The 27,520-nt window shown below is 40.5% G+C and overlaps 2 protein-coding genes and 1 long non-coding RNA gene across 8 annotated transcripts in view; 2 read left to right on the top strand and 1 right to left on the bottom strand.

The window, feature by feature from the left end:
- LOC139584718 (myocyte-specific enhancer factor 2A-like) overlaps nucleotides 1-8,197 on the top strand; it is a 100,807-nt gene extending 92,610 nt beyond the window's left edge. For 2 of the 3 annotated variants that reach the window (XM_071416866.1, XM_071416865.1), the window contains exons 8-10: nucleotides 5,620-5,743; nucleotides 5,903-6,026; nucleotides 6,227-8,197. In XM_071416866.1, the coding sequence (XP_071272967.1) occupies nucleotides 5,620-5,743; nucleotides 5,903-6,026; nucleotides 6,227-6,587 (609 nt within the window). In that variant the 3' untranslated portion in view covers nucleotides 6,588-8,197. The remainder of the gene's footprint in view (nucleotides 1-5,619; nucleotides 5,744-5,902; nucleotides 6,027-6,226) is intronic. The other variant, XM_071416867.1, reaches the window with a different exon arrangement.
- A 9,377-nt stretch (nucleotides 8,198-17,574) lies between these two features.
- LOC139584715 (uncharacterized) lies at nucleotides 17,575-18,341 on the bottom strand. Its single transcript, XR_011676815.1, has 2 exons — nucleotides 18,203-18,341; nucleotides 17,575-17,935 (listed from the first exon to the last, which is right to left on the bottom strand). It is a non-coding gene; the product is annotated as an uncharacterized lncRNA (long non-coding RNA).
- Nucleotides 18,342-18,416: 75 nt separating this feature from the next.
- The window catches only part of LOC139584713 (multiple C2 and transmembrane domain-containing protein 2-like), a 46,072-nt gene continuing 36,968 nt past the window's right edge, over nucleotides 18,417-27,520 (top strand). Inside the window, exons 1-2 of one of the 4 annotated variants that reach the window (XM_071416863.1) lie at nucleotides 18,417-18,498; nucleotides 23,903-25,010. In XM_071416863.1, the coding sequence (XP_071272964.1) occupies nucleotides 23,946-25,010 (1,065 nt within the window). In that variant the 5' untranslated portion in view covers nucleotides 18,417-18,498; nucleotides 23,903-23,945. Of the gene's footprint in view, nucleotides 18,499-19,137; nucleotides 19,367-20,309; nucleotides 20,333-22,682; nucleotides 22,837-23,902; nucleotides 25,011-27,520 lie in introns of those variants that run through there. The other 3 variants (XM_071416861.1, XM_071416864.1, XM_071416862.1) reach the window with 3 other exon arrangements.

Raw genomic sequence — 27,520 nt, 5'->3', positions numbered from 1 at the left:
GCTGGAGGAAACAGGTACAAAAGTATCTATATCCACAGTGAAACGAGTCCTATATCGACATAACCTGAAAGGCTGCTCAGCAACGAAGAAGCCACTGCTCCAAAACCACCATAAAAAAAGTCAGACTACGGTTTGCAACTGCACATGGGGACAAAGATCGTACTTTTTGGAGAAATGTCTTCTGGTCTGATGAAACAAAAATAGACCTGTTTGGCCATAATGACCATCATTATGTTTGGAGGAGAAAGGGGGATGCTTGCAAGCTGAAGAACACCATCCCAACCTAGGATTAAATGTCAGGAATTGTGAAAAACTGAGTTTAAATGTATTGGTCTAAGGCAGGGGTGTCAAAGTCAAATGGACGGAGGGCCAAATAAAAAATTTAGCTACAAGCCGAGGGCCGGACTGTTCGAATGTTCATTGAAAATTTTTTAAATGACGCATATAGTCTAGTGAACCTAATTGAACCTACTGAAAACCTAACAAATATATTCCAATATGATCAGATAAATAAAGCAATATTTTCTTATGGCTCTGTCAGTAATCTTTAATTTTCAACAGACACAAAAGACAAATTTCCTTTATATAAAAATCCCCATAACATGAACATTAAATGAAAGAAACCGGTATTCAAGGCACCATCAGTAGCCTATATTTTCTATTTTAGCAAAAGTGGGCTAAATTTACTTCAAAGAAAAAAACAATAATAGCAATTTTCTATCATCCACTCAACTGAAATATTTTTAAAATATAATTGGATTGAAATACAATAAAATAAAGTGCAAAAATCTATTAATCAAAAACAACACTTTGTTTAAGGAGAAGTAACATGCAGTGAAAACAAATATTAAACTTTAACTTTTAAACTTGAACTGAGTAAAAACTCTAAATATGTGATTGCACAGTAATGTTCACTTGTTTGAGGTTGAGGGTGATACTTGGTGGTGTCCCATCTTTTCCACAAGTTCATCAATGTTCGGGGTAAGGCTCTGAGCTGAGGAAATCCTCAGAATTGAGTGGAGGTGTTCAGCAGTAAGTCGACTTCTGTGTGATGTTTTGTTCAGGTTCATCAAAGAAAACAGTTGTTCACACAGGTATGTGCTGCCAAACATAGACAACGTTTGAGCAGCCTGGATGCGCAGCTGGGGCATTGTGTCGGGGAGGAAACGGGCGAACTCCGCAGCACCCACTGCCGCATATTTTGCCCTCAGTGCATCATTGCATTGGAGGTCAATCAACTCCATTTGGAGGTTTGGTGGTGAGCTTTCCACGTCAACAGCAAATGGGTTACCGAGCAGTTCCAACCTGCTTTTTTGTGCTTCAAAGTCAGCAAATCGGCGTCGAAAGTCAGCGGCAAGCATACCTATTTTATCAGCCAACTGTGCGCTCGGGAACGCACTGGTAGAGAGCTTCTCTTTCATGGTCTGGCAGCTGGGAAAGTGGCTCAAATTTTCTTTCCGCATCTGCGTCTCCCACAGAGTCAGTTTGGTTTTAAATGCCTTCACTGTACTGTACATATCAGAGATGACATGATCCCGACCCTGCAGCTGCAAGTTCATTGCATTCAGATGACTCGTAATGTCACACAGAAAAGCCATTTCACACAGAAACATTTCGTCTCGGAGTTGTGTTGTGTCTTTCCCTTTGCTGTCCAAGAACAGACAAATCTCCTCACGAAGCTCGAAACATCTTTGAAGCACCTTTCCCTGGCTTAGCCATCGCACCTCTGTGTGATAAGGCAAATCACCATGCTCCGTTTCTAACTCCGTCAGAAATGCCTTGAACTGGCGGTGATTCAAACCTTTGGCTCTGATAAAGTTAACTGTGCGCGTGATGATGCTCATTACATGCTCCATTTTCAAGGCTTTACCGCACAACGCTTCCTGGTGTATGATACAATGATAAGCTGTCAGCTCACCTGTCGCGTTTTCCTCTTGCATCTTTTCCCGTATCTTCGCCACCAGTCCGCTCCTGTGTCCACACATCGCAGGTGCTCCGTCGGTTGTCAAACCCACGAGTTTTTCCCAAGGCAGCTCCATCTCATTTACACAGCAGCCTACTGCTCGGTGCGTCACCGTTGCATTGTGGGAAATGTAGTATTGGTGCGTGTAAAAGATCTGCGGGCTGCCGGCTTGCTGCGGTCTGCGGGCCGGTTCTAATAATAAATCAAGATCATCCCAGGGGCCGGAAAAAACCTTCTCGCGGGCCGGATGTGGCCCGCGGGCCTTGACTCTGACATATATGCCTTAGACCATATATGTCAGAGTCAAGGCCCGCGGGCCACATCCGGCCCGCGAGAAGGTTTTTTACGGCCCCTGGGATGATCTTGATTTATTATTAGAACCGGCCCGCAGACCGCAGCAAGCCGGCAGCCCGCAGATCTTTTACACGCACCAATACTACATTTCCCACAATGCAACGGTGACGCACCGAGCAGTAGGCTGCTGTGTAAATGAGATGGAGCTGCCTTGGGAAAAACTCGTGGGTTTGACAACCGACGGAGCACCTGCGATGTGTGGACACAGGAGCGGACTGGTGGCGAAGATACGGGAAAAGATGCAAGAGGAAAACGCGACAGGTGAGCTGACAGCTTATCATTGTATCATACACCAGGAAGCGTTGTGCGGTAAAGCCTTGAAAATGGAGCATGTAATGAGCATCATCACGCGCACAGTTAACTTTATCAGAGCCAAAGGTTTGAATCACCGCCAGTTCAAGGCATTTCTGACGGAGTTAGAAACGGAGCATGGTGATTTGCCTTATCACACAGAGGTGCGATGGCTAAGCCAGGGAAAGGTGCTTCAAAGATGTTTCGAGCTTCGTGAGGAGATTTGTCTGTTCTTGGACAGCAAAGGGAAAGACACAACACAACTCCGAGACGAAATGTTTCTGTGTGAAATGGCTTTTCTGTGTGACATTACGAGTCATCTGAATGCAATGAACTTGCAGCTGCAGGGTCGGGATCATGTCATCTCTGATATGTACAGTACAGTGAAGGCATTTAAAACCAAACTGACTCTGTGGGAGACGCAGATGCGGAAAGAAAATTTGAGCCACTTTCCCAGCTGCCAGACCATGAAAGAGAAGCTCTCTACCAGTGCGTTCCCGAGCGCACAGTTGGCTGATAAAATAGGTATGCTTGCCGCTGACTTTCGACGCCGATTTGCTGACTTTGAAGCACAAAAAAGCAGGTTGGAACTGCTCGGTAACCCATTTGCTGTTGACGTGGAAAGCTCACCACCAAACCTCCAAATGGAGTTGATTGACCTCCAATGCAATGATGCACTGAGGGCAAAATATGCGGCAGTGGGTGCTGCGGAGTTCGCCCGTTTCCTCCCCGACACAATGCCCCAGCTGCGCATCCAGGCTGCTCAAACGTTGTCTATGTTTGGCAGCACATACCTGTGTGAACAACTGTTTTCTTTGATGAACCTGAACAAAACATCACACAGAAGTCGACTTACTGCTGAACACCTCCACTCAATTCTGAGGATTTCCTCAGCTCAGAGCCTTACCCCGAACATTGATGAACTTGTGGAAAAGATGGGACACCACCAAGTATCACCCTCAACCTCAAACAAGTGAACATTACTGTGCAATCACATATTTAGAGTTTTTACTCAGTTCAAGTTTAAAAGTTAAAGTTTAATATTTGTTTTCACTGCATGTTACTTCTCCTTAAACAAAGTGTTGTTTTTGATTAATAGATTTTTGCACTTTATTTTATTGTATTTCAATCCAATTATATTTTAAAAATATTTCAGTTGAGTGGATGATAGAAAATTGCTATTATTGTTTTTTTCTTTGAAGTAAATTTAGCCCACTTTTGCTAAAATAGAAAATATAGGCTACTGATGGTGCCTTGAATACCGGTTTCTTTCATTTAATGTTCATGTTATGGGGATTTTTATATAAAGGAAATTTGTCTTTTGTGTCTGTTGAAAATTAAAGATTACTGACAGAGCCATAAGAAAATATTGCTTTATTTATCTGATCATATTGGAATATATTTGTTAGGTTTTCAGTAGGTTCAATTAGGTTCACTAGACTATATGCGTCATTTAAAATTTTTTCAATGAACATTCGAACAGTCCGGCCCTCGGCTTGTAGCTAAATTTTTTATTTGGCCCTCCGTCCATTTGACTTTGACACCCCTGGTCTAAGGTGTATGTAAACTTCTGACTTCAACAGTATAATTGTTTTAAACAAAAGGTTTTGTAATATGTATAAAACTACAAAGTAATTTCCAAAGAACAGATTTGAAATCTGGGATTGTTCTTCATGGGGAGGGGCAGATTACTTCATTGTGGATTATGTCATTCTTAGAGAAGCTTGTTTTTGGATGATGTCATCTGGTTGGAGAGAGTAGGAGCAGCGGATATTTCCAAGGAAGTTATCAAACTGTCATGATGCAATATTGCCTCAAATTAAACCCTCAACTGCACTATATTACAAATTGCCATACCAGAGCTGCTCAGATCACAGAGTAATCATATGATATGACATGCTGTATGTGTTTCCTAGATCGATGCAGTAAAAGGTGTCTCTTGATGTTATTCCCACCCAGATCACAAACAGTCCTGCAGCTCATGCTAACTCTGCCATTTTGCCTCTGTTAGGTGCTAGCAAAATAGTCTCACTTTCACATCAGAACAAACAAGTGTAGCATTAAACATTTATATTAGTGGGTACATAATGAACAGAATACTATATTCTCAGAAGATTTGACTAAAGCATCCATAGATCTATAAATGACCCAACATTTGACCAGTGAGTTTGTGGTCCTAATGAGTGCCTGCCATGATTGGCATTCTCAGAGTTTGTGTGATCCTGTTGCTACTCCATGAAGGCACTGTGTTTTGTGACTGTGTGCTTGGGACAGCATGCAGCCACTGCACCCAGGATTGCGTTTTTTTAGGAGATATGTAGGAGCTACTATATGTTATAAAAAATGAAGGACCTGTCTCTCTTTCTGGCAGTAGTAGTAAGACATCTGTTTTTTTTAGACATCTTTGGTAGTCATTGAATTGACCATTTTCTTTATTCACAGTCTATAAACAATTTGAGTGCTGAAGAGCATTTACATTAGCTTGTAAGGAAATCGGAATACAACAACGAGTGCATGTCAGCACAAAATCCCACTATTGTGTATGTATGGTAAATGTATGTATGGTAAAACGGTATTCCTGTTTCTGATGATCCATAATCTGTTTACAGATTTACCCACAGACAACATTCAATCTATCAATATTGGACAAAAACAGTATTTAAGTCTTTATGGGATATAGTTTTTTTCTTATAACACATATTGTCAAACAGTCATCATATAATACAAACACGGCTCAATACGTTATCTGGATTGTGACATGAAGCTACAGTGCCACCTCTTGGTGGGAAGTAGTATTGCAACACATTTTTCATTGCTAAGTTATTATAGTCTTATCATATTATGACTTTTAAAAAAATGCTGTCCAGCTAATATATACACAACATATCTGTAACATGTTTTTAGCTATATTAATTTACCATCTTGCACTTTGGGTTCACCACAGTAAGCCTTTACAGCACCCTACAGGGTTGTTTTCTTCATTAAATCTGTTTTCTTTGTACTGTTTACAGAACACCCACAGGATAAGCAGCTCCCAGTCCCAGCTACTGGCCACCCCAGTAGTGTCTGTCACCACACCCAGTCTGCCCCCCCAAGGCCTGGTCTACTCAGGCATGCCCACCGGCTACAACACCGGTGAGTCTACCACTCTGTCCCCTGCCACGGCTGCCTCGGTGCTGCCTGCCTGGCTGTTACTGATTGGGCTGGTCTCCTGTGGTGAGAGGTGCTGCTGCAGTAGCAGTGGGAGGGGGAGTGTGTGTAACTCACTGTTCTCTGGTGCTGTTGTTGTTGCAGAGTACTCCCTGAGCAGTGCAGAGATCTCCTCCCTACAGGGCTTCGGCTCTCCAGGGCTCTCTTTGGGCTCCATGTCGGCATGGCAACAACATCAACTGAGCCAGGCAGCTCTCAGCTCTTTGGTGTGAGTAACACACTAGCAAACACACACACAAACACATAGACACCCACACATTAATAGAATATTCAGTGCACACATTATATACACGTTCAAAGTACATAGCTTGGACTCTTTCAAATGTCAATTTTCCAACCACCACTCCAAGCACCTGATCTATGTTACTATCCAAATGGCCACTGACCCCGTGCTGTTCCTCTCTACAGGGGTGGTGGTCACCTACCTCAGGGCTCCAACCTCTCTATCAACACCAGCCAGAACATCAACATCAAGTCAGAGCCCATCTCCCCACCGCGGGAGCGCGTCACCTCCTCTGGCTTCCCCCAACAGCAGCAGCAGCAGCATCAGCAGCAGCAGCAGCAGGCGTCCAGCCGGCAGGACCTGGGCCGCTCGCCAGTGGACAGCCTCAGCTCCTCCTGCAGCTCGTACGATGGCAGCGACCGCGAAGACCACCGGCCGGACTTCCACTCCTCGTCCATGGGGCTGGGCAGACCCCCAGCCGGCACCGAGGACAACAGGGAGAGCCCCTCTGTCAAGCGCATGCGCATGGACACCTGGGTGACATAGAGTCACTCAGTCAGGCCTCCAGTCACCAGCTAGTCAGACGGAGGGAGGGAGAGGGTAGACTTGGGGGAGAGATGGATGGGGTAGGAAAGGTCCTTATAGTTATCATTATAATATTATTATTTAACTCCATTTCATTTTGTAAGAAGGAGAATGGCAAATAAATTAAATACGTCTCACATTAATAAGAAAACCATTCAAGTAGTTGGACTGAATTATGTACACAAACAGATGTTATCAGGTACTGGTTGCGAATTAGATGTTTGCAGGAGTCTGATGTTCAAAGAAAAAAAAGAAGAAAAAAACGAATCTAGATTATTGTAGTTACTGGTCTAGTCTGGCACTTGTAGTTGCTGTTTTTGCTGTTGTGGTTGCAAGTTACAAACAATCCAAAAAGTCAGAGTGTTGCCTGCTGGCTGAGGGCCCCTGCTTGTGGCGTCCACTGTTAGAGCTCATGTTTCACTACATGGTGTAACCTCATATGACTTTAATCTCACACAACTTTGTCTCAATTTGTCTCTTCTATTAACTTATTAAATCAATAGATGTGAAATCAAATTTTAAAACAATTTCGACCTCCGAGACTAAAAAGAGTTGTTTTTCATTTGAAAGAGGTTTCCCTTGTGTGGTTTTAGACAGGAAAAGCTATCCTGTATGGGAAGGACATGGCTCAAAGTCATGTGTTTAGTTCTAAAATAAATAGGAAAAAGTATATTGCAATAATAACATTAATTTTATAATCTGATATATGGGACATTAACATTATGGGAAATTGTCCAGTTGAACTGGTAACATGGTAATAGCAAGAAATCTTCTCATTGCTCCAACAATTCATTGGTAATGTAAGCCAAAGCTGTACTGTACGTTTCTTTCTGTTATTTTGTAGCTATGGTTTCCTAGCAATTCTCTCAAAAACAATTGTTAATTTTTGTTTTGTTTTTACTGTGCTTTGTTACAAACATTATAAAGACATGCAAGCCAGATCTTGAATCAATATCTCAAGCCATGAACACTTGTGTTCTGTTTGTTAAATTAAACATTTGAGCCAAACACTTTCTTTTGTTATGTAAATAGCAACTTTAATATATATATATATATCACCTTGGTGTAAGTACGTATGTATTGTACCATCACCAGATTCAAGAAAAAGGTATATTTTTGTGGATTACTGCCATGTTTACAGGGCGAGATCCTTATTAAGTAGATTATTCACTGGTTAACATTTACTATTTTGTTAATTATACTGTACTTTCTTCAAATTTTAATTACTACCGTTATAATCAAAGTGGTTTTCTTTCCAGAGAGTAGTTTTTTGGGTTGTTTTCCCTTTAATAGTGGTGAATGTCTGTCCTTAACAAATTGTAATAACAGTGATGTAAGGTTAAAGTTCCACTATATCTTATGTTGTGAAGGATAATCTCAACGCTGAGGAAAATATGGTTTAGGGTTAGGCTATTTGCCTGTAGCTGCTGAATACACTGCCAACTTTCAAACCCAAGGTCCCATCTCAGCATTGAAAAACCATCCGTTGTGATTGTGCTTTGCTCGATTGAAAGACATGCCATTTCATGAACCATGCCAATAAACCTATTTGGGTCGCTCCACGAAAAGAGTGCCTTTTGCGTCACTTTGATATTTGAAGTAGAAATTGTGCACCAATATTGCATTTTAAAAGCCTGTTATGTTATATTAAGTGCACTTTAATATACACTGAGTGTACAAGACATTAAGAACACCTTCCTAATATTGAGTTGCACCCCCTCTCCCCTTTTGCCCTCAGAACTGCCTCAATTTGCGGGGCATGGACTCCAGAGGGATGCTAGCCCATGTTGATTCCAATGCTTCCCACATTTGTGTCAAGTTGGCTGGATGTCCTTTGGGTGGTGGACCATTCTTGATACACACAGAACACTGTTGAGCGTGAAAAACCCAGCAGAGTTGCAGTTCTTGACACAAATCGGTGCGCCTGGCACCTACTACCATACCCCGTTTAAAGGCACTTAAATATTTTGTCTTACCCATTCACCATTTGAATGGCAATGATACACAATCCACGCCTCAATTGTCTCAAGGCTTAAAAATCATTCTTTAATAACATGTCTCCTCCCCTTCATCTACACTGATTGAAGTGGATTTAACAAGTGACATCAATAAGGGATCATATCTTTCACCTGTATTAAGCTGGTCAGTCTGTCATGGAAAGCATTTTGTACACTAATATACTTTTTAATATGAATAAAGGCTTTCTAAAGTGCCCAAAATCCCGTGTCACTTCAAGGAAGATTTTAACCCACTTAATCGCAAAATCTCTCTAAGTTTCACCATCATTGTAAAGCCCTAGTTATTTTGTTGCTTTGACAAAGTCATTTCTGGAGATTATTTATTTCATGTGATAATGATTCATTTACATCTGTCCCTCATTTTAAGGTCACCCCAGTTACGTGAACTGAACTCTCGTTTTAATATGGTGAAACTATTCCTTTTTAAATATATATTTTTTCCAAATAAATATTGAACATCTAATGGTCAAATCATACAGTAAAAGCAGGTGAGCTGGTTCTACTCTTTTTGGCAATTTTCTGGTGTTTTGTGGTGGAAAACTGAGTGGGTTGAGCATTAATACGTCAACCTTGTTACTCATAGATACACAGGCTTTTTTTTTTTTATGTGTGAAGCTTGCATTCAATTGCCACTCTCTGTTGCACACAACAAGCTTCCATTCCCCCTGTCACAAGGGGATTTATGGCTGATTTGTTTTTTGTTTTATTCAGATTTTTCAGGGTTGCTGCAGCACCCTCAGCACCCATACTTCCCACACTTCATTTTTTGATTTAGCCTCTTGAGATGGGAAAACTAGTTTCTGAAGTTGAACATATGCTCTTTATAACAGAATGTAAAAAGTAGGTGGAATCAACAAAAAAAATTTATACCAAGTTAATACTTCTCAAAAGGCACCGAATTGGTGGAACGACCCATTTATGATTAATTAAATGATCCATTGATGGATCACTCTCTGGTGAAATTGTTCACACTTATGAGTAATTTAAGTTGCAAACATTGTAAATAGCATAGCCTAAATGTAATCCTCAGTCATGATTATTTATAAAATTAATCCGTTTTATAAATTGGCACAGCAAAATACCCTATGTTTGAGGCCCATCACTAGTAGGAAATGAACAACCCTGAAATCATGATCCCATAAGAAGGGTGTAGTACTGGTGAGTGGCAGCAGCCATTTTCTGTTTCACTGTTGTATATTTGCCTGTGTGTGCATATCAGACCATGCAAGCATGTACGTCATTGTCTGTTACATGTGGCCTTGGCTTGCATTATACCCCATCCCCACAGTGGTAAAGTGTCAGATAATTCAGCAGCTAATACATACTAGAGACAATGCAACAGAATAGACTTGATCCGACACTGCTGGATTGCACACATTTGTATGAGAAGTTTGCTGTACAAAAGGAGTATCTCTTTACATTTGCTATATTTTCCCTTGTGTGTTTCTCCTCCACACCTGTCTCCACCCCTTCATTTGATCCATAGCAGTTGGCAATATGCCAATAGTGATCTATGCAGTTTCCAACTCATACTCTGCCCAGATGCGGACCCTTAAAAAACGTCACTTAAAGGGTCCAATCTACTATTAAATGTTATTGCATGTCCCATATAGTCAGGGAGCTGGATAGCCAGTTGCACATAAAATTTTATCAATGTCTACCTTTTTGAACAAATTATTTTAGACATGCATGAGAAACACAGCATAACTTATTTAATATCCATTTGAACACGTCAGGTTACAGAACAGCAATAATACCATTACACTATTCTAATAAGACTTTAGCAGTCTTTTTTTCATAGCTTCATTACAAATGACATGCACACTTTAGCACTTGATAGGATATCAGGGAATTTTTCTAGCTTCACTCTTTATATGCACGGTTAGAAAATAGCCTTATCCCAAAGAATTACTCATGTTATAAATCAAGAAAAGCCTCACATAGCTCCAAACTAACGCCGCTACAGCTAAAGCAGCTGACATACATTACAGAACATAGAGACTGGTTAGTCTTTTCCACTCTGCCCTCCCCTGAAATAAGATTCACACAAGGAATGTATAGAGAACGTAAAGTGATACACTTGCTCCTTTGGTCTATGTGCTGTGTAAAAACCTGCACAACTATTGAATGTGAAAGAACAGGATTATAGGAGACAACGGAACTTTGTTGAAAGAGCTTTCTTCACTTTGCTGTGCAAGAGTACACTGCTTTGCTGTATGGCTTTTCTAAACAGAACTATGTATTTGGTAATTGTTTGTAGTTAATAGTTCACTTCAAGAAGCTGTTTGCGGTTTGGATGCTCAAACCGTTTGGCGGCACAAGCTGGACTTTGTTGCCATGAATGAAACAAAATCAAGAGAGAATTTTAAGTTAATCTGCATTTTATTTCCCTTGAATGTGTTGTTTTATCTTCATTATACAATAAATATTCTAGTGAACTTTTTATTGAATGACTAAGATACCATGCTAGAGATTGTTGTAAAAATGTGTATTCTCCATTCACTAAAGTAAAACTATTGGCTTCTACTGTCTATTTTAGGTTCTCTCACTTATTCTGTAAATTAAGTGAACAACTTTCTTACCTAGATTTTGTCCACCTGTGATGTCCCAAACAATAGAGACTGTCAGCATTATTAAACACCTCAATGTATGCTCAAACACTAACTCCATGTGCCTTCATAATGGAGTGATGGAGAGGAGTGTCATAATTATTCGCATGCATCATTTTATATAGATCAGCCCAAGTTGGCTCTCATAATACATAAGTGCAGTAAGTGCATTTTGAAACTGAATTGTTCACATTGCTATTACTGATTTAGTATAACTTTCACTGATATTGTGGGAAAACCATGATGTAGACAGGCAAGAATGTTGAACTAGTGTGGAAGAGTGCAGTACCAATACTTACCAGCAGGTGGTGTAAAAACAATCTATTCACATCCATATCTAACACTGGAACTCCTGCATAGCCTGTCCATATTCATTCAATTTATTTACCACCATGAATATGCTAACATTATTACTACCAGTAAATAGTGGACCCTACTGTCAGGGGTGTGTGAATCATAAGGAGTCAGATGGAATCAGGTGCAAAATGCTGTTTATTTACAGGTTTTGAGCTAGAAGGTGAGCTGGATCCATGAGTAGGCCTATTTAACTGAAGCTATGACTGGCTTCTGCAGATCGCCTCCAAACAGTGGCGGTGCATGGGTAAATATCAGTTGGGAAGCCAAGCCAAGTCAGTAGAAAAGCCAAAATTACAACCTGTTGTGATAATTGTGTTGTTGCTTTATAACCCATTTCTTCATACGCCACCGTGATATACAATAAGGCAGAGACAACAAAAACACTACAGTCACACAATGGCGGAATAAATTCAACTACACATACGTTGGTTTCATCACAAAGTCCACAAAGTAAATATTGCATGTAACAAACAGTTATGACCTGCAGCATGGTCAACTACTGATTTAGAACCCCGGGGTTACCGCAATAAGCCGAAAGATAACATCAGCACTGCCTCAGCTATTCCAGCACCATTTCAAGTTAAACATTTAAATCATCATATCAACAATGCTATATGCTCAATACAGTGAAAACAAACTTGAAGATACCTGAAACAATTTAGTCAAATCAATGTTGCTAAATATCATGCGGCTGTCCACGGTATTGAATTCTCTCTCTCTCTGTGTGTGTGTGTGTGTGTGTGTGTGTGTGTGTGTGTGTGTGTGTGTGTGTGTGTGTGTGTGTGTGTGTGTGTGTGTGTGTGTGTGTGTGTGTGTGTCATGTTGGCAAAACAGTATATGGCTCTTTTTTAAATTTATTTTATTTATTTCACCTTTATTTAACCAGGTAGGCTAGTTGAGAACAAGTTCTCATTTACAACTGTGACCTGGCCAAGATAAAGCAAAGCAGTGCGACCAAAACAACAACACAGAGTTACACATAAACAAACGTACAGTCAATAACACAACAGAAAGATCTATGTACAGTGTGTGCAAATGTAGAAGAGTAGGGAGGAAGGCAATAAATAGGCCATAGAGGCTAAATAATTACAATTTAGCATTAGCAAGTAGAGATACTGCGGTGCAAAAGAGCAAGAGGGTAAGTAATAATATGGGGATGGTGTAGTTGGGTGTGCTATTTACAGATTGGCTGTGTACAGGTACAGTGATCGGTAAGCTGCTCTGACAGCTGATGCTTAAAGTTAGAGAGGGAGATATAAGACTCCAGCTTCAATGATTTTTGCAATTCGTTCCAGTCATTGGCAGCAGAGAACTGGAAGGAAAAGCGGCCAAAGGAAGTGTTGGCTTTGGCTCTGTCATACAGTATGCTTTTAGTTTTTGTTGTCATAGGCTGAAATGCTTGCTAGCCTAACTTCCTAACATGAGCAACAATGAATCAGTTAAGTTAGCTAGCTACATTGAACAAAAATATAAAACGCAGCATGCAACAATTTCAAAGATTTTATTGAGTTACAGTTCATTTAAGGAAATCAGTCAATTGAAATAAATGAATTGGCCCCTATTCTATGGATTTCACATGACTGGGAATACAGACATGCATCTGTTGGTCACAGATACTTAAAAAAAGGTAGGGGCGTGGTTAAGAAAACCAGTCAGTATCTGGTCTGACAACCATTTGCCTCATGCAGCGCGACACATCTCCTTCGCATAGAGTTGATCAGGCTGTTGATTGTGGAATGTTGTCCCACTCCTCTTAAATGGCTGTGCGAAGTTGCTGGATATTGCTGGGAACTATAACACGCTGTCGTACACGTTGATCCAAAACATCCCAAACATGCTCAATGGGTGACATTTCTGGTGAGTATCCAGGCCATGGAAGAACTGGGACAATTTCAGCTTCCAGGAATTGTCTACAGATCCTTGCAAAATGGGGCTGTGCATTATCATGTTGAAACATGAGGTGATGGCGGCGGATTAATGGCACGACAACGGGCCTCAGGATCTCGTCACGGTATCTCTGTGCATTCAAATTGCCATCGATAAAATGCAATTGTGGTTGTTGTCTGCAGTTTATGCCTGTCCATACCATAATCCCACCATGGGGCACTCTGTTCACAGCGTTGACATCAGCAAACCGCTCGCCCGCACGACACCATTTGCCCGCTACAGTTGAAACTGGGATTCATCCGTAAAGAGCACACTTCTCCAGCGTGCCAGTGGCCATCGAAGGTGAGCATTTGCCTACTGAAGTTGGGTTACATCGCCAAACTGCAGTCAGGTCAATACCCTGGTGAGGACGACGAGCACGCAGCTTCCCTGAGACGGTTTCTGACAGTTTGTGCAGAAATTCTTCTGTTGTGCAAACCCATAGTTTCATCAGCTGTCTGGGTGGCTGGCCTCAGACGATCCCGCAGGTGAAGAAGCCGGATGTGGAAGTCCTGGGCTGGCATTGATACACGTGGTCTGCGGTTGTGAGGCCGGTTGGACGTACTGCCAAATTCTCTAAAACTACGTAGAGAAATTAACATTAAATTATCTGGTCACAGCTCTGGTGGACATTCCTGCAGTCAGCATGTCAAATGCACGCTCCCTCAACTTGAGACATCTGTGGCATTGTGTTGTGTGACAAAACTGCACATTTTAGAGTGGCCTTTTATTGTCCCTATCACAAGGTGCACCTGTGTAATGATCATGCTGTTTAATCAGCTTCTTGATATGCCACACCTGTCAGGTGGATGTATTATCTTGGCAAAGCTTTTTGTTCGTATGAAACATTTCCTTGATATTTTACTACAGCTCATGAAACATGGGACCAACACTTTACATGTTGCGTTTATATTTTTGTTCAGTACAGGTAATGTGAGCATTGTCTATATCTAAGTCAAAACCACAAGTCCAAATCCCCATCTCCATCCATGGCTTAGGAAAAGGACGATTTAGAAGCTAGCTTCTGCAGGACAACAACATAAGTAGACCAGAAACAGACACGTTTTTCTGAGAATTACATTTAGCGTTGGATGTGATTTGATTGGCTGGAAGCCAAATCCAAACTGGCCTCCCCTTTGAGGGGGCGTTTTGCTGTGCCAGGACAACCCACAGTTGAGCTCAGCTCAATACTGATTGACTCATTTTTTCATACTTTTTTTATCAAGGGAGGCCAAATGCTTTCTGGCATCAATCAATCAAATGCTACAGCGGCAACATGTCATACTCTTTTGGTTAAGATAGCGTCAGAAACATGGGCTACACATACTGAGACAGAGGGGCACTGTTTCCCTCATTCGGGTGATTTCTCAGGTGAGATTCAGCCACTTGCAAATTGAAGGGAAATTATGAAAACACAGAGACGAAATATACATTATTTTATCATTGACATTTTTTATTGGTCAAATATTTGGAGAAGCCTGGCTTCCCTTGGCATCCATGAATACACACCACTGACTCCAAACTAGGCATAGCGCCTAACTGAACAGGAATTTAATCTATAATCATTACTTCTCAAAAGCCAATATACCAATAACAAAGCCGTGTGGCTCAGTTGGTAGAGCATGGCGCTTGCAACGCCAGGGTTGTGGGTTCATTCCCCACGGGGGGACCAGGATGAATATGTATGAACTTTCCAATTTGTAAGTCGCTCTGGATAAGAGCGTCTGCTAAATGTAAATACATTATACATTTCACAATAACCGGTCATAGCCTAAAATCTTTCCTCAGTTAGCGCTAGGACAAACGTAGCCTACATTTTCCGGGTTTGGATGATTGTGTTATGCTGTCGCTACTTCTGTGAATGTCTGAACATTGCATCCAAAAAATAAACTGGTCATATTCTGGACATAACTTAGTAAGGACTGTGTTTGTGCAAAATGTTTCTGTGAAAAAAAAGTGTGGCCAGCTCAAATGCTGATTGTTGCGTCAATCGGACGTTCTAATCAAGCCTTCTAATCACACCGGTGTGATCATACACAACAGGGACCACTATAGAACGATCACACCCGTTTGTTGGTACTTTCACGCTCCAAATATCTCTAAAGGTTGCCCCAGCCTGAGTTGTTTTATGCAAGTGATGTCAGAATGCACTCACTGTTACAAAATGTGATTGTTATGCAACAGGACAGTTAGCCTACAGATAATTAGCGGGCAGGTTATGTTTCAACCTGTAAATTTTGAATTATTTTCGAACATGTTTTATTTTCTAACAACAGTTTGAATTGAGGTGTGTTCCGCCTCCTCATTAATTCACATAGAAGTATCCCATTTCGCTGTTGCAGACAATTTATGTTTGAGGCATTACTGAGTCGGACAAACTTGTCTCTTCAAGGAGAGCCCAAGCACTTTCCCAGTGTTTCCGTAGATCAAGTATGCAGACATTTCCGTAGTCTTGCACAAACGTTTTCCCCCTGATACATTTTCTGGCTTGCGCTCGCATTGCCTTCATTATTGTTTTCCTAACAAATAATAACAATAATAATGTGTGTGTTCCTATCAAAGTACGTGCCTTATTTTCTGTATATCATGTTGTTGTTTCTACTGTAGCATACAGCATGTATGCATGGGAGCATTATGTATTTACAGTTTTATTCACATTTTCATTTAGTATGGTATGTTACCCTTATGATCACTCGGCTAAGCATGCCTCTCCTTAATGTCAATATGCCTTGTCCTTTGCTGTTCTGGTTAGTGTTTATTGGCCGCCATTGTAAATAAGAATTTGATTTTAACTGACTTGCCTAGTTAAATAAAGGTTGAATAATAAAGGTTACTTTTGGGAACACTGGCTGAAACCAAAGCGCTGTGATGGACAGCTGAGATGGTGCGATATCACCATAACAGGACTGGGGGGAACTAAGGGGCCTGTGAGGGAAAGTTAGGTTTAGAGGAAGGGAGCAGATTGGGCTTTTTTACAACATAGTTTAGTCTAAATAAATATCCTTGGATGATCATCATTCGATGCGTGGATTTATGGGATCCAGTGGCAGACGCCGCGCCTGCTTGTTAAAACAAGCAACACCAGTTACACCACTCCTGTCTCACTAGCATTTTCAAATACCAACCAAGGTAGGTCTGTAAACATTGAAACAAAGGTAGGGCCCGACCCAAGCCTAATACCGCCTAAGTAAAAAATAAATGTTAGTTTATTTGATCTCTATGCAGGCTAATACCCAACACATTACAATAAGGTTCCATTAGTAAGGGTTTAATTACCCTATTAACGATTATTTAATCATATGTAAATAAACAGTTATATTGCGTCAAAATAGTGCAAAAACTGGTCAGTTTGCCAAAAACGGAGCCAATATTTACCTAGTTATTAACAATTTATAAATGCACGTACAAATGCTTATGAGATTAACCCTTATGTATCATCATGCGACCTTAATTTCAATAGCTGCACATTGAAACAATTATTTTCACACTTTTAGGTGTGATGAATTGGTGCTCTGTCCCAGGAACAGGAAAGGTTGGTTTTCATGTGTCTTGATCCACCTTTGAAACCCTGGCCAAATGTACATCCGGAACATTATTCAATCATCATTCCTAACATATTACCTCTTACCAGATATTTTCAACACACTTACCACTTCTCTGTGACAGTCCAAGTATGGTGAAGTCTCTGATGTGAAATGGTAACTGTAATACCTTTGGTTGGTGAAACAGTGGAGCAGTTATCCTCTCACAACGTTGAATGTTTTGTTCTTCATACCCACCATTCGTATTTTTTTTAAACATTTGACATTTTATTCATTTAGCAGACACTCTCATGAATGTAGTGATAATACCGCCTATAAGTATGTCTAAGCTCTGAGTGAACTCTCAAATCATTTATAAATGATTTACCATCATGTAAACTGTAAACATGTAAACTGTACAGTATACCTTATTTTAAAGTGGCAGACCTATGAACATTAACAAATGAGTTACCAACATTTATAACATTTAACATTTATATATAAAATATACCTTAAAAAGTGGAAACCTTCTGCCTATTTATTAACGAGTTGCAAACATTTATAGCATACACTCTCCTCAAACATGTACTACATAGTAAGAACAAAATGTAATTTAATAGAAAGATACATTGGGAAAACAATTTTAATCGCAGTGACTCAAATCTGTAGCCTATCATTGGTATAGTGAGTAGCCTAGCTAATTTAAATAAACAGGGGGTGTCTTTTTCTACCCTTTTTAACATTAATGTTACAAGTCAGAATATAAAATGTCAACAGATTAACGATTTAAAATAAAACAGCGGGTCTCATGGTCTTCTTCTGTGTCTCCATCTTTTTCTTTCTTGTTAAGCATTTTCCCATCCTGGAGTCTGAGGGATCTGTGGGAGAGAAAAGGAATTTATGACAATTTAGCACAGACACTCCAGCTACACAACTCTAGTATCATCATTATCATGATTTATACCATTTAGGCTTAGGTACTTATGTTATCCACTGCTAGTTAATAATAATAATAACAATAATAATAGCTAGCTTTCGTTACTAGTGTTCAACATTACTTGCGAACACTAATAGCTAACGTTAGCTATCACAGATTAAAGGGGTTTGCTAGTTATCACAATTTTGCTTATACAGTAGTACTGTACCTGGGGCTAGACCTGCTCCCTGCTGTTTCATTACACTGGTGTCAGAAGTGATCGGACCTTGCATCCACGACAGTGCGTGTGCTTGGCCGGTGAGCGCGTTCCTGTAAGACGTAGAGTCGCAAGCTAGCGCGAGGACGCGCTCTTTGAAAGGAGGGAGTAGTGTAACGACCCTGGGTTTATAAACACGGAAATCGACTCTGCCACACGAGCATGATTTTGTGGCACAGTCGATAGCGCGCCGGACCTCGGGCTAGAAGGTCGAGGGTTTGAGACCTGCTCCCTGCTGTTTCATTACAGTACGTTATTCTTAAAAATGGAACCACTAGTTTGCTGACAAAGGATGCTAACTAGCTAACTTGTCAGCTACCTACCTAGACAAAGCTACCTGAGTTTAAAGGTTAGATAACTAGCTAGCTAGCGTACTAATCCAAAAACGCCAGCTAAACACATGGAAATTCTGTCATGTTGATGTTGGCTTTCTAGCTGGCACCTAACGTTTGCTAGCTAGCAAAGCTAACTAGCCATCACACTAGCTAACTATATCATGCTAAATATGAACTAGTGCTAAATCGTCTAGCATCATTTCTATATTCAAAAATACATTTTAGGCTTTACCTAATGCTAGCTAGCTAACGTTTCCTAGTAGCTAGGTAGGAAGGGGGACTAGCAAACGGTAGCTAGCTAGCAACTTAGCTATTTGACAGAGTGCTAAATCCTCCAGCAGAACTCTGTATCCGAAGGTGAAACAAATTGTTTCGAGAATTTACCCTCTCGCCTCTGTCAACATCTGTACCTTGTGAACAACGTTTATTTCGCTCAGTCTCTTCTGTCTGGCGCTTGCACACTTTTCATAGCAATGTCCACCCTGATTCTTCACGACACACTGTCACGTGAACATTCTGGGCATGTTCCAGGTCGTCTGTATTTCAAGCGCGTTTCACAGATGGGCAGATTTCACAAAATCGTGGACATTTCTCAGAACCCAGCGAACCACACTAGTAATATGGATTGAGTTCTTCAGACGAGTCCTTCATTCCTGGAATAAATCAGGGTACAAATGTATCATCAGGGTTTCAAACATGGGGCAAGACACATCATGGGAGTTGACCATTGGTCTGAAAACCGACCATTTCTGGGACAGAGCAACAATGCATCACATCCAAAGTGAGAAAATAACTATTGTTTAACTGTGCAGCCATTGAAAATAACGTTGCATGATGATACATAAGCGTTCAATATTATGCTAATTTGTAAGTGCCTTTAAAATGGTTAATTGCTGGAGGTAAATAGTGGCTCACTATTTGGCAAGCACTGACTGGCTATCACACTATATTGACCAATTTGTTATAACCCATTCATTAATGGTTTATAATGCATTTACAAATTATTAATAACAGTTTGTTCTGAAACTATGAAAATGGAATACTGCCTGGGGTCTTGAATAATTTAGATTTAGCCAGAACAACTGTGATCATCTTTTTTATATGATTAATGCCTCATTCCATCTCATGCATGTGAGCAGTGTTATAGCCTGCACAAACAAGCAGTCGGTCTATCCTTGACCCTATGGATTTGCCAAGGTGGAATGAGAGCTTGCAGATACAAATATTAGCAGCAACTTCACTTTCCAATAGATCTATGGCAATGCAATGCAGAAAGAAACTCCAATGAGGGCATTTTATCCCCTTGAATGGACCAACGCCACTTGAAAGCGCCGTGTTACTGTCTATCTTTCAGGGGTCTACATAGCCCAAGATGTACTCTTAAGGAGCCTAATGTTACTGTACCCTTATTCCCTAATAAGGTACAAGGATATTATGTTATTTTCAGAGGCCAGCCAAATACTCCATCTAAATGTTTGCGAAGCAGTTCTAGAAACATAAAGCCCTTTACTTTCATATAACATCAAAATAATTTCACAAATGCAAAATACACACTTACTGTACACTGTTTTAACTAGCTTTATCACAGTTGCAGCCTACAGTATTTTTCAGTGACAACATGTTTCTTCTGTTACACACAGGTGTTCGGAGCATGCTAGATAGCTAATTAGCACAGGTGGTCCCTCTGTCTTCCGTAAACACGCGCTGTAACATGGAGATCTGGCTAACTTACCGTAACCTCATAAAGGTGTGTATCAATTTAACATCTATTTTTATTTTTATGTTTCTTGCTGATAAAAGACAAGGTCCTTATGCTTCCAAAACTGTACCGCAAGCGATGCGTGTTAATGTTTAGACCGAGCGTCTGGCCTCTTAACAAAACTCCCCTGTACATAAGATGCCTTCGTTCAATGACTCTTATGTGTAATGTAAGGGAACTGAGAGTCATGATCACAGGCTAGGATCTACAAATCTCTGTCCTCTGACAGCTTTTGAGCTACAGATTTGTAACAGGCTAATGCGATTCTTCATTACCCGTTACAGGATAGGTACTTTTGGTGTAGCACAGAGACCAACATTAACTTGCCGATATTATCTTTGTTCTCGATTCGGCCAAACATCTAAAATGTCTGTGTCCAGTTGCAAGTGGTTCTATTGAATTTAGAAAATGCTCTGTTATTAAAATAATGACATCTTTTTCTCCATTAAGTAATCCAACAATGTGTACACTGCCATCTTGGCTATTTAAGAGAGTATATTCATGAACTGGTGTGTCAATCTAAGTAACATAATAATAAAAATCCAATCAAAATCCATCAATTTAAGCTAGAGATATATTTTTTGCCATGGGCTGCGTCTCAATCCACAGCATCAGCCTATGTCAGCCTTCCGCATTAGCAGTGGAAGGTGGCCAAGCTACAACAGTGTTTGTCAGACCATGAGACATCCCGAAAATTGGTCTTCTCAAAGAAAACGTCTGTACCGTCCAAAATGTATGGCCTACAAACCACTCTGTGGAAAAATTAACATGATGAACATGATGGTGGTCTCCTTTTTGCTCTACGACCCCCACAAGCCCCGTGGTCTGAAGTTGGTACCGTCGATGTGTCGAGTTGGTACCGTCGAGTTATATATGTGTAAATTTGTATTTATTTATTTATAATAATAATATTTATTATTATTATTTCTCCTAGATATAGGACAGACACTTCAAAACCTTATTCCTTATGATAGGTTTTTTGACCGTTTTTTTTGCCATTTCTGAATGTGTTATTCAATGTGTTTCTATGGGCTATAGTAGTAAAGGCCAAATTCAATATTTTATTATATACATTTTTTATTGACAAAAAAGATACCTAAAGGAGTCCTAAAATTCAAAATCAAACAGCTAAATGATTCATTGTATGACCATCTTAAAACAATTTTAGATGTTTGGCCAAATCGAGAACGAAGATGTTGGCCGAAATTTCTCTGTGCTACGCAAAAAGTACCTATCCTGTAACGGTTAATGGAAAATTGCATTAGCCCGTTACAAATCTGTAGGTAACAGCTTGCATGTGCTTTGAGGACATGTTTTTGAGGTTCAGTATTATGGGCCAGCTGTGCATGGTGCTGGAATTAGTCCAGTGTGCATGTGTAAAGTAACCTTGCAGGGTTTTGGACTGTTTGAGAAGGAGGGCGACAGGCCACCTGCCACAGGGGCTTGCCCTCTCTGGGTCCCCACTCCTCCCTTTTAACTGGTTGCCAAGTTGGGGCTTCTTTCATGTGTGCCTGAGCTCTTTAAGACATTAGCAAATATTGAACAAGGCTTGGTCCAGACTCCCAACGCGTCTGTTGTCACAGAGTCACCTCTGTGCTGCATAGAAAATCAGTGTGTGAACATTGCTAGGCCTGTTGTATTAGCATCCATGTGTGGACAGAAAGCTATTGTTGATTCTCAGCAAACATAAATGCTCACTTTTGATGAGCTTAGGCTAAACCATGTCGCACTGTAAATAACTAGAGATTAATTAAAGAAACGTAGCCTGGCTATGTTCTCTATAGACAAGTGATGCAGTGATTGGATGTAAGAGCTGGAGATCAGTCATGAGTTAACACAGCCTACATTCTTTACTATGCCTCAGACTCCATGCCTCAGAATCCATCATCTGGGATTGTTTGACTAATAAAATAAATATGCACGTTGTTTCTTGTAATACTTATGAACAACAGCAAACTTGAAAATATGACTATTCATGATAAAACAAACACAATGTAAACAAACAAACAAACCAACAATCTGAACAAGCAAGGCTTTCCCGTCTGTCAGCAGCTAGTTAGTATTTTTTGGGAGCATTATCACAGTTACCTACTCTGTTCCTTTGTTATGAAGCACTTCCATAACTTGAGGATTTCCCTGACTTTCTAAATAATATGCTAAGTACAGTAAAGGTATACATTGTGCTATAATCCACCTTTTCAACCTGCTATTAGTGGATGGAAAATATCACTAAGTAATGAAACTCACCTGGTGGGACTGGTGTGGCCTGTTTGGCCCTGCTGTTGCTCTCCACCCAATCATCAAACCTGTCTAGAAGCAAGAGCATGTATTTTTAAGTTCATTTGAAAGGGACTTCCTCATTTTCACCATACTATTGTCTGAGGGCAGTCCACTGACTAGCTCTCTGGAAGTTTCCTGAGACAACAGACTTGGAACATATTTCTATTTCCTCTTTGTAAGGTTGTGGAGCGGCGTTGTAACTGTCTAAGCAAGTATGTGGCTGTTTCATCATATTTAATTATCCAAATTCTGAGGCTGTTATATTATGATGGTTTGTTAACCAATCTCTATAGAATAGGCTTACAATGATTTTAGTTTTCTATGTCTGATGTGGGCCTCTCATAGATTGTGGTGATATTGCCTAGGCCCAGGTAAAGAACATTTGATTTTGAGAGAGTGAGAGGGGGAGAGGAGAGGGATGAGGTCAGATTATAATGGCCTATTTGGATGTCTCTTATTGACATTGAATTTCTTAATCTTAAAGGTCCAATGCAGCTGTTTTTATCTCAATATCAAATTTATGGGTGACAATTTAAATACCTTACTGTGATTGTTTTCATTGAAAATTGTGAAAAAGAAACAAATAGTTTCTTAGCAAACAGCAAGAACAAACCACTCTTACACTTAAATTATCATAATTTTCAACATTTCACAGTATTATTCCGTACGTTTGTTTATGTGTAACTCTGTGTTGTTGTTTTTGTCGCACTGCTTTGCTTTATCTTGGCCAGGTCACAGTTGTAAATGAGAACTTGTTCTCAACTGGCCTACCTGGTTAAATAAAGGTGAAATATATATACACTATTTCCATAGTGTGGAAATGTATATAAAATACAGGAAAATCATGTTTTTGACTGCACTGGGCCTAGTATTATCGAAACAAACTCATCTTTCTCTCTACCGTAACAAGATGCTACACCTAATATTGTGGATGTATCTTTTTGGCTCTGTGGCTTTTTTTTTACCCCATGTCATCAGTAGGAGTGAGTAGTGAACGGATACGAGTAAACGGCAGTTCCTACAGTAAATTGAATAACAATGTGATTTGTGTACCAAAAGCTTGGCAAGTATCATTGTATCATTACAGTATCACTCAGGGCATTGTGCCAATATAGATTCAGAGTTTGCGCCCAAAAGCGTCCCTGAATGCCACTCCTATAATAAGAACCAAAACAATTGTGGAATCATGTTTGTCAGGCCTGAAGCTTTTTTTTTGTAAGAGTTCAGTAGACAGTACTACTTAAACAATAATGCTGATACTACTTCATCTTGTTGCAGTCTCTGTGTGAAAAGGTGTGGTCTGCTGCCTGCACCACTCAGCATGGACGCAAAGAAGAAGACTGTGTGGGAGAACCTGCGTGAGAAGACCAAGAACCAGTTCAACAACATAAAGAAGAAGAAGACCCCAGGGAAACTGGAGAAGAAGAAGCCCAAGCCCCTGCAATACAGGCGCAGTATATCAGTGCCGGACCTGAGGTTTGTTCAGGCTGAACCCTCTCCCACAGACAGTACCTTCTGCACAGCCCCAGACGCCATCTTCTTTGACAGCTCCTCAGGCTCCGATGATAACGCCTCTGTTAACTCAGTCCCTCTATCCACTGACAGGCTGACTGCAACTGATGCAGGCCCCTCAGGTAGAAAGACTGTATATGATTTGACTTTCATAGATAACATGAATCTATCTGGATCTAGAAGGATTGCACCTGTGGAGACACAAACTCTCTATGAAGAATCTGAAGAGGAGGACATGGCAACCTTTATGGGCGGAATCCACACGCCATTAAACAAACGGAACACACCTGCAGAGAGATCTACTTCTTCTGCTTCTTCTTCTTCAGCAGACAGAGTAAGAACAGCAGTAGACAGAAGGAAGCCACCTACCCCGAGATCAAATGCTCCACATATTCCTGTGCCCACACCAAAATTGACTTCTTCAGTAGAGAGAATGAATGTTTCTACAGAAAGATTGTTCATCTCTAAAGGCAGAGTGGTCACTTTTAGCGACAGAGTGAGTGCATCTGCTGAAAGATCTGCTTCTTCTCTCTCCGACCAAACAAACCTGGTTACAGAGAGACTGGCTGCTTCCAGGGAGCGAGGGAAACAACCAGCAGAAGTTAGATGGTCTGTTCCTACAAATCCACTTGACAGACTGAACATCCCTCCAGATAGATGGTCTCTGCCAGTGGACAGGGCAGACAGAATGGGCACCCCGGACAGGATGGGCACCCCTGCGGACAGTGGGGACGGTTCTGTGTGTGGAACCCCGTTCGAGGAACAAGCCTACTCGTTCTGGCCCACTGACTCTGAGGACCTGGATATGAGGGAGCCCTCCCTCTCGACTAACATCAGAGACATCTTCTGCAGGGAGCCCCAGGAAGACATTGAGGTCAGATACCATACTAACCTTGTACTTTACAATACCCTCCACAGATATAGTTATAGACCTACTGCATACAGTGTAAAGTCTAAATGCGGACTGACAGATTTCAGACACGTTTTGATAGAAAATACATGTTTCTATGTGACAGTAATACAGGAGGATAGTTTAATGACCAAGACACAGTACAGTGTGTTAAAGCAGTGCATTGTCACTATGTTCTTATTAGCATTTGCAAGCTCTCTTTTCATATTCAAATACTGTGGTCTGGGTTTTCACACCCTTGAGCTGTTATGCTGACTCTATGCCTAGAAGTTTTCTATGATCAGTCTCCAGATCAGCTACAATAGATACACTTTAAAGTCATGGATTGTGCTTAAAGCTAGAAACCCTAATTGCTACATCCATTTTTGGAATAATTTAATGATATATACCCATTGATTTTTGAAGAATATAACTTAGAAATTCCTTATGAGCTTAGTTCAACTATCATACCTCATCAGAACCCAAAATATGAAGTTGTTTTACTCTCAATGTTTGTAAACAATGTAAATGTGATAGGAATGGGCATTTGAAATGTTTTGATTATCTGAGTACTTGCAGGATTTTTTTTAGAGTACTCGAATGAAAAAATATATATAATAATTAGAACACAAGGCCCGCACTGGATTTCTGTTGTTGTTGCATTTATCTATATGCCAACAGTGCGGAACAATGCCTAATTGATCATAACCATTACAGATAACACATCCTAATTGCTAAATTGACTCATATATATATATATATATAAAATCGCAGAAAAAAATATTGCCATTTAAGATTCATTTATTGAAACCATAATATCAAATCTTTCAACACAATCTTCAAAAAGGAAGCAACATCGGCAGTGGTATGTTAGGAATCAAAAGGACTATGGAAAGGTAAGTTAAGTAATTAAATATCAACTGAAATCAAATTTCCCCATATATACTGAACAAAAATATAAACGCAACATGCAACAATGTCAAAGATTTTACTGAGGTACAGTTAATAATAAGGAAATCAGTCAATACATTCATTAGTCCCTAATATATGGATTTCACATGACTGGGAATACAGATAGGAATCTGTTGGTCACAGATGGGCGTGGATCAGAAAACCAGTTAGTATCTGGTCACCATTTGCCTCATGCAGCGCGACACATCTCCTTCGCATAGAGTTGATTAGACTGTTGATTGTGGCCTGTGGAATGTTGTCCCACTCCTCTTCAATGGCTGTGCGAAGTTGCTGGATATTGGCGGGAACTGGAACACGCTGTCGTACACGTCGATCCAGAGCATCCCAAACATGCTCAATGGGTGACATGTCTAATGAGTATCCAGGCCATGGAAGAACTGGGACATTTTCAGCTTCCAGGAATTGTCTACAGATCCTTGCGAATTGGGGCTGTGCGTTATCATGCTGAAACATGAGGTGATGGCGTCGGATGAATGGCACGACAATGGGCCTCAGGATCTCGTCACGGTATCTCTGTGCATTCAAATTGCCATCAATAAAATGCAATTGTGTTTGTTATCTGTAGCTTATGCCTGCCCATACCATAACCCCACCACCAAGAGGCTCTCTGTTTACAATGTTGACATCAGTAAACCTCTCGCCCACACAACGCCATACACATGGTCTGCGGTTGTGAGGCCAGTTGGATATGTTACTATAAAACTACGTTGGAGGCGGCTTATGGTAGAGAAATTAAAATTAAATTATCTAGCAACAGCTCTGGTGGACATTCCTACAGTCAGAATGCCAATTGCACGCTCCCTCAAAATTTGAGACATCTGTGGCATTGTGTTGAGTGACAAAACTTCACATTTTAGAGTGGCTTTTTATTGTCCCCTGCACAAGATGCACCTGTGTAATGATCATGGTGTTTAATCAACTTCTTGATATGCCACACCTGTCAGGTGGCTGGATTATCTTGGCAAAGGAGATGCTCACTAACAGGGACGTTAACAAATTTGTGCCCAACATTTGAGAGAAATAAGCTTTTTGTGCATATGGAACATTTCTGTAATCTTTTATTTCAGCTCATGAAACATGGGACCAACACTTTACATGTTGCGTTCATATTTTTGTTCAGTCTATATTCAGTCAATAAAACACAAGTGCCAGTTGAGAATCATTAATCAAAACCGTAATGAGCTGTGTCACCTGCTTGGCTCAGGCAGGGTCACAGCAGTGCTTTGCAGTGGCAAAGGATGTAATACGAGATTGTTGCCCTCTGAGAATGTTTCTTTGTACGTGATAAGCATATGATTTCTCATGGATACGGACATGTGTTTTGGTTAATCATGTCAAACGATCTGGATTTGAACCTTTATTTTTAGCCATTTCCAGAAATTAGAATTCAACCCAAAATGATGATGGCGCTGACCCATCTGACATGAAAAGGAAATCGGACAGTTTGATGAAAAGCTTTAAATAACGACAAAAATCCAGGTCATGCAACATGATTAACCAAAACACAGGGCCCTACTCATGGA

This window comes from Salvelinus alpinus, chromosome 9, assembly GCF_045679555.1.
Source record: "Salvelinus alpinus chromosome 9, SLU_Salpinus.1, whole genome shotgun sequence".
NCBI lineage: Eukaryota > Metazoa > Chordata > Actinopteri > Salmoniformes > Salmonidae > Salvelinus > Salvelinus alpinus.
Note: the sequence above shows the minus strand (reverse complement) of the source record. Positions and strands in the feature narration are given on the sequence as shown.